The 7500-nt window shown below is 45.3% G+C and overlaps 1 protein-coding gene across 2 annotated transcripts in view; it reads right to left on the bottom strand.

The window, feature by feature from the left end:
• plxnb2b (plexin b2b) overlaps nt 1-7500 on the bottom strand; it is a 158550-nt gene that overhangs the window by 17403 nt on the left and 133647 nt on the right. For both annotated transcript variants that reach the window (XM_053685569.1, XM_053685570.1), the window contains 9 exons: nt 7371-7500; nt 7040-7219; nt 6577-6716; nt 6337-6437; nt 6004-6233; nt 2598-2779; nt 2039-2105; nt 1242-1388; nt 978-1134 (listed from right to left, as the gene is read on the bottom strand). The exon at nt 7371-7500 is cut by the window's right edge and continues 80 nt beyond it. In XM_053685569.1, the coding sequence (XP_053541544.1) occupies nt 978-1134; nt 1242-1388; nt 2039-2105; nt 2598-2779; nt 6004-6233; nt 6337-6437; nt 6577-6716; nt 7040-7219; nt 7371-7500 (1334 nt within the window). The remainder of the gene's footprint in view (nt 1-977; nt 1135-1241; nt 1389-2038; nt 2106-2597; nt 2780-6003; nt 6234-6336; nt 6438-6576; nt 6717-7039; nt 7220-7370) is intronic.

Genomic DNA, 7500 nt, shown 5'->3' with positions numbered 1-7500 from the left:
AGATGTGTGGACAAGTAAAACAAGTGTAGCAAGTAAAATACTAATACTTTAATTGACTAAATTATTTAATAATTTCATAAATATTTGGCTTATAAATCTTTGCATCTATACAGTAAGTGACTGCTGACCCTGACCATGTGACATTACTGCTAGCAAGCAAACAAGCTAATGACTCTGTATATGTAGTTCAATGGGGGGGGGGAAACCCCCCAAAAACATTTGCAATAAAAGTGGACAGTTGTGTTGAAAGTTAAAGAGAGTGCGTAATAGCAACACATGCTAATGCTAATCAGGCTATTTTCATCACCATCATCTGTGGACACCTGAGCATCACACCCATATGTGGTTCTTCCCCAAACGAGTGGAAGCGCACAATTGTATAGAATGTCGTTTTATGCCGTAGCGTTACGATTTCCCGTCACCGGAACTCCAACCTGTGTACATCGTCATGCGAGCTCCATGAACACGTGGTTCGACAAGGTTGGTGTAGAACAACGCGGATGTCCTGCGCAGAGCCCCGCCCTCATCCCCGCCGAGCACCTTTCGGATGAACTGGAACGCCGACTGCACCCCAGAGCTCCTCATCCGACATCGGTACCCGATGCTCTTCTGGCTGAACGTTCACGAATCCCCACAACCGCGCTCGAAAATCTAGTGGAAACCCTTCCAAGAAGACCGGAGGTTATTATAAGAGCAAAGACCGGACTAAATCTGGAACGAGACGTTCAACAAGCACATAGGGGTGTGACGGTCAGGTGTCCGCAAACTTTTGGTCGTTTCGTCTTATAGTCGGAGAAGCAGAAGGCGGCAATCTGCTTTGTATTCCTGGCGCAAAATACGGCACCTCAAAGGGGCAGCTATTTAAAGGCACTAAGCAAAAACCCCTGACCACCTGAATAGTGGCATGATCACCAAACACATACAGTTACAAAATGTCAACAACAACAACACACGTGCACACACGGTTGCAGCCTTACCAAGTGTGACACTATCCACTTTTGGCCGCTGTGAGTAGGGTAAGTTTTTGTACACCTGCTCAATGATCTTCTCTTTCACCTGAGAAATAGTGTCACAGTCCAGCACCTTCACTGGAGTGATGTCAGGCCCCTCCCCATGAACCAACACCTGTAGGGTCTGAAACGACAGAAAGTCGGAAATGCTACACACATGGAGAAACGTGTTCATACAGTACAAGCAAAAACAAATCAAGGTTATGCCAAAAGGTCCTCCCAAGCTCTTACCAGCATGGAGTACTCCACATCATCCCCCAGCAGGCCTGTATCATTGAGTGTATATTTAGCCTTCTTCACCTGTGCATCCACTGGGCCTTTCTCTATCTGATGCTTTATGGCTCGGAAGAGTTTATACAAAGGTTCTCCTGCGGAGTCCTGCAGATATAAACCAGAGTGCAGAATCAGTCATACAAACCTAGGATTAGAAAGTGGCCTTCGCACTCTATTTACACAGAACCGGTCGTCTTTGTCATCATCATCATCATCATCATCATCATCATCGTCAGCAGCAGCCACGGTACGAAATGTAACCCGACGTTCTTGTGACTAAAACAAGGATTCGGTTTCTCTTCGCATCTGCATGGCTATGCATTCGTGTTAGCTCTCAACATTAAGTGAAACTCCACCGGAGTCGCTCCTGACATTTATTAAATATGACAGTCGTAATGTTTAATAAATGTCATGTCTCAAAAGGTTCCATGGTAATAATCGAGGGAAAAGAATAACCTAATCTAGCTGAAATATTCAGAAAATCCTTTTTGTTTCCAAAAAAAAACAAAAAAAAAAAACGCCCCCCCCCCCTTCCTCACCCCCCACCCCGCCAAATCACCACAAGCCTGTTGTGCAAATCCCCACAAGAGATATGTAGTACCTTTAAAACATTAATAACCACGTGGTAATCTATTTTCTTAAAATGTTCTTTAGTGAAATACGGTGTTATATAGTGCTGATTTCAGGCGTTATGCTTGTACAATAGCGACGCTGAGACAGCAAGACTGTTGCTGCTGTGCTGAGGCCTGCATTACCTTTAGGAACTGATAGAGGCAGATCGACATCCAGTTACACAGCATCCTCTCGACCACCGTCTCTGACCTTGAGAGGAAAAATACATGCACACATGCTTATTATATAGCCAATAATTATTTGCACTTTTACCCCTAAATGTGCCAAATGCTAGTGATTAGCACTTAATGAACAATTATGGAGTAATCAAGGAGCAGGATAATTAGCGTAGATCACCGGCTGATTGAGAATTATAATTAAACTAGCAAAAAAAAAAAAAAAAAATGGCAGGCCGGTAAATGGCTAAACAGATCAGCGAACGAGGCAAACCCAGGACAAACATTTATCCGATATAATGCTCATAAGCAAAGTTTACTCAAGCTCTATGGACAGAAACCGAAAGAAGAAGGTTTTAATCTCTGTACATTAACATAAATTAAGTTAACAAGAATGCATCTTTTGTTGGAGAAAGGCTATAGGTTGCAAAATATTCCGAATACCCAAACAAACTTTAAAGCACAGTCCCGTAATAGGAGAAAGCTCGGGGTCTTTCCAGGAAATTATGGGATGGTGGTAGCTCACCTGCGCAGCATGAGTTTGGGGTTTTTACTCTGCACGTACTCCTCCATAAGCCCTAACAGCAGCGTCCTCATGATGTCCGTGTAGTATTCCAGCTTTCCGTGCAGGGCCACGGTCAGCAGAGATGCAAAGTACACCTTAGCTCTCGCGTTGAAGTCTTGACGAGCCTCCAGAGTCCGGATAAACTACAAAGAGTGAGAGAACGAGGTGAATCGGTTGGGTTTGTTTGTGGTTCCGAGAACAGTAAAACCAATAAACGCACGGGACAGTGGTGGTGTCCGATGTCTGCCGAGAGTGTGCTGGAAGAGTCACTAATAAAATGTTTTATATATGATTATGGAAATTAGAACTTAATTTCCAATGCTGGTTTCATACCTTAGAGTAAGGATTGTTTTGATTAGACACATTAAAACCCATTAAATAAAACAGACATGACAAAAGTACTGTACACTTTCGTGGATTGAGACCTTTCGCTGTGGTAGACGGGCTTGTGTACTTCAGAGATGTTATTCGGGAGATTAATGCTCCAGTTTTGGGCCACACCTGGTAAACAGATCTAACAGGAAGAGGTGAGGCCAAGAGAACTGCTAACAACACCCTTTAAAGTTACAAAAAAAAGTATACCATGCTTGGGAGTCGTGTCCTGGAGACTGGAGCACCTGTAGATTAATGGGCTACTCACGTATTTGTACATTTATGGCATTTGGCAGATGCCCTTATCCAGAGCGACTTACATTTATCTCATTGTATACACCTGAGCGGTTGAGGGTTAAGGGCCTTGCTCAAGGGACCAGCAGTAGGAGCTTGGCAGCGCTGGGATTTGAACTCACGACCTTCCTAACACTACCACTGCACTGCTCACGTAACCGGTTGGGGTCAGTATGAAATGGCTCATAACCTGCAAGATAAAGAGCGGGGCTCTGGTGCAGTTCCAGGAGGGAATTACATAGACCAGAATTTTGCAAAGGGAAAGAGTGAGTTACTGTGTAAGAAGGAAAGGTATGGACTAGATATAGTAGATCTTACATCTGCACACAAGTAAAAGTTTTGTTATGGAACTCTTCGATTGGGAGTGGATCTCTCCTATTCACCAGTCCCATGGTGAAGGCATTACAGTTGGAGATTTTCCGAGTGGACCAGAGGGTTGAGATTTCTAAGGAAAACTCTGTTGTTGGCACCAAATAGCATTCTGGGGTATCCTCTTGGAGAAGTTGTAGCAGGGTGAGGGTACCTGCTTGAGATGGTGCCTCCTACTGACTCCATAATGCTACTAGTGGACTTCAGTGACCATGTAGGGAATAACAGCAATACTTGGAGGGGTATAACCAGTAGGAACTGGCCTCCTAAATATGCATCCAAGCCATGAAATTTGATTTGAATTCTGTCCAAGCCACATTCTGTCATATTTGAACACAAGGTTGATTATAACGCTGCGTTCGAGGCGATGTAATTCCCTTCCTCCGGCCGGTAAAAGCCTTCTCAACTTGAAATTTCAACTCGTCATCTTGGGGTAGACTTCTCAACTACCAGTTCCTTTGCTGTTTAAGGCGTGACGTCAAATCGACATGGCCGCTCACGCTGAGAAGAGTGTAAAGTCCTTCTTCCTATTCTTTGAAATGAATTTACTTACACAGTACTTGGGTACATTTATACTATTGACCATACTAATTGCTGTTTTGAGAAGGTAATCATCAAAAGAAACGAGGTTGGAAATGAATGATAATGAGAATGATACTTTATTAGTCACATTACAGCACAGTGAAATTCTTTCTTCTTCGCATATCCCAGCATGTTAGGAGGTTGGGGTCAGAGCACAGGGTCAGCTATGATACAGCGCCCCTGGAGCAGAGAGGGTTAAGGGCCTTGCTCAAGGGCCCAACAGTGGCAACTTGGCAGCGCCTGAACCTGAACCCCCTAAACCCCTGATCTTCCGATCAGTAACCCAGAGCCTGGCAGTACTGACGCCTGAACCTTCCGATCAGTAACCCAGCGCATGGCAGCACTGAGGCCTGAACCTTCCAATCAGTAACCCAGAGCATGGCAGCACTGACGCCTGAACCTTCCGATCAGTAACCCAGAGCATGGCAGCACTGAGGCCTGAACCTTCCAATCAGTAACCCAGAGCATGGCAGCACTGACGCCTGAACCTTCCGATCAGTAACCCAGAGCATGGCAGCACTGAGGCCTGAACCTTCCGATCAGTGACCCAGAGCCTGGCAGCACTGGGGCCTGAACCTTCCGATCAGTGACCCAGAGCCTGGCAGCACTGAGGCCTGAACCTTCCGATCAGTGACCCAGAGCCTGGCAGCACTGAGGCCTGAACCTTCCGATCAGTGACCCAGAGCCTGGCAGCACTGAGGCCTGAACCTTCCGAACAGAACCCAGAGCCTCAACCGTCAAGCCACCACTGCCCTCGTGAAGTCATTTCCAATGTCTTCTCGCTTCTCCTACACTTCTCAAAAGAATCACAAGAGTGTGCAATTACTTGCTTGCGTTTTCAACTTGAAGGCTACCCTCACCAGTGCGTCCAACAGTGGATCCTGCAGTTACCAACACGACTTTTTCCAGTTGTCTCCCAGCAACAACTTTTAGTGGCTGTCTCTACAATTGACGACTTCAACATGGTCCCTGGGCGCCTCTCACCAAAATTCTCCTAGGTTCTCCCAAGCATCCCGGAAACCTCTCCAGAGTACAAGTACACTCGTGCTGCATCCGTAGTGTCTTGTAAATGGTCATTTTCAAGGCAACACGGATGCAGCATAAGTGTACTTGGCATCACCACTTAGTAGCGAGCTGGATTCATTGCACAGGACACTGATTTACTGGGTAAACCCAGGAGAGTTACCTAATTACCAGGGTGTTTATTAGATTTGAGTCATGCTCAGATAACATGTAAAAGCTTTAGCCTAAGACATGTGAGTGTGCATTAAATGAGATAGAAATGAAGTAAGGATTTACTTGCACCATTAACATAAAGCCCCAGAAGGTAGCTTTGTGTTATAACTGTAATAATGGGATTTAATTATCTGACGTCGAGATGTGAATTATGCTTTATTCGTGTTTAGGACGATATTCCTCCGACTCAAAAGACACCAAAATAATTGCTTTTCCTCTTTACTGACAAGGAGTTATTAAGGAAGACCAACCCATGGTCGGAAACTGGATTAGACGTGGAGTGAAGGATTTTGGTGGTGGAAACCCAGTGATCAGAGGACTTAATAGTTCACGGGATTAATCTTAGTTGATGACTGCCTCGAGGAAGATGCATAAAGTCTGACTGTCAGGAAAATTGGCAGATGCAAACTGCTTTGGGCCAAAAATAAATAAATAAATAAATAAATAAATAAACAAACTAATGTAGTCTAAAGTGTGAATGCGTTTGTGTGCGAGAGTGAAAACATCATCGTACAGTGATGAGGAACGTCTTGCTGTTCAGCAGGTTGGAGAACTGATTAAGCGCCTGCGCCACCGTGGCTTTGCGGGACTCTGGAATATTCAGCTTGCCGGTGATCATGACATCGTTGGCGCCATCTTTTGAGGGCAGGAAGAAGACACGGTCCGTGTAGGTCTTGTAGTCCAGAAATGGGATGCGTCCCTCGCTCAGATCGTTCGTGTGGTCCTCCATCTCGATCATCAGGTCTGCAGAGAAGCACAGATAGTGTTTGCTCGAAGGCTAAAAATTTGTGGTTGTTTTTTTTTTTTTTTTAAATAGCTTTTGATGAATGGTTTTGCGTTTAACGACCTGTGAATTCTTTCTTGCAGCGGTCACGCACGCTCTCCTCCAGATTCTCTAACTGGTGCTTCACCTTCTCATACTCCCGCTCTGCCTGCTGGCTCTTCCTCCTTAAACAGAAACCCCATCGAGAAACGGAAAGGAAGACGCGGCGATATTCTCTAATAACGCCTTATCGTAGACGCCGTTATTTCATACTGCGTACAAGTCTATCAGCTAACTGGATGGAGATGGAACGAGTCTGGTTACCTGTAGCACACGATCGAGATGGCGATGATCAGCAGCATCGGGACGATAACCGCAGGGATGATGATCGTATCCAGTTTCACCTCGTACTTCCTCTCGTAGTGCACAGAGCCGACCAACCACTCGCCATTACCGAACTTAATCTGCGATGGGAAGCGAAACGACAGGTCAGGACTTTAATCACCACGCACGCAAAGCAAGGCATCCTGGGAACGACTAAGGTTGCATCCTATTTCCTGCCATACTCCCATTAGGTGACGCTAAACCAAGACGGAACACGCGTTCATCTAATAAATCAATTCTCGGATAAACCTCGGCTTGTACACCTAATACGAATCCTGACATTTATAACACTATTTATTTATTTATTTATTTATATAAACACGTAGAAGTGCCCCAAGTGAGTGAATCAGTCATCAAATATAATACGTAAGGAATGACAGGAAGCTGTAAACCGAGAACCCACCAGAAGATCTAGCGGTTCAGATGTCGTGTCTCTCCGCTGTCTCTTGGAGCGAGATCTCGGGGTGGTGCTGGGCGGATCCAGGAACAGCTTATCATCCTGAAGAGTGTTCACGTTACAGGATACGTCACCCACGAACGCCTCCGCTTCCTTCGCCGTCATGGCTTTGGCAAAACCGCGACCCTGGACAACGTGCATTACTTTTTTAAAATAAATTTGACAGAAATTTTGGACGGTTTCACAACAATGCCTTGTTGAAAAACCTCCCCTGTAGATCGAAACGTGGTTCGCAAACAAACCTATTTGAAAGTGTATTTGTCTCGTGAAGACGCACCGTGACGATGATCATGCTGTTCTCTGGGATGACTCTGTTCGGGAGGTCGTTGAAGGTGGGGTCTGGGTGGTAATCGAACGGTTTCAGTTCCTCGATGAGGTTGTCCAGCTGGATGAACGTTCTGAAGGAC

The sequence above is a fragment of the Ictalurus punctatus genome, chromosome 14, assembly GCF_001660625.3.
Source record: "Ictalurus punctatus breed USDA103 chromosome 14, Coco_2.0, whole genome shotgun sequence".
NCBI lineage: Eukaryota > Metazoa > Chordata > Actinopteri > Siluriformes > Ictaluridae > Ictalurus > Ictalurus punctatus.
Note: the sequence above shows the minus strand (reverse complement) of the source record. Positions and strands in the feature narration are given on the sequence as shown.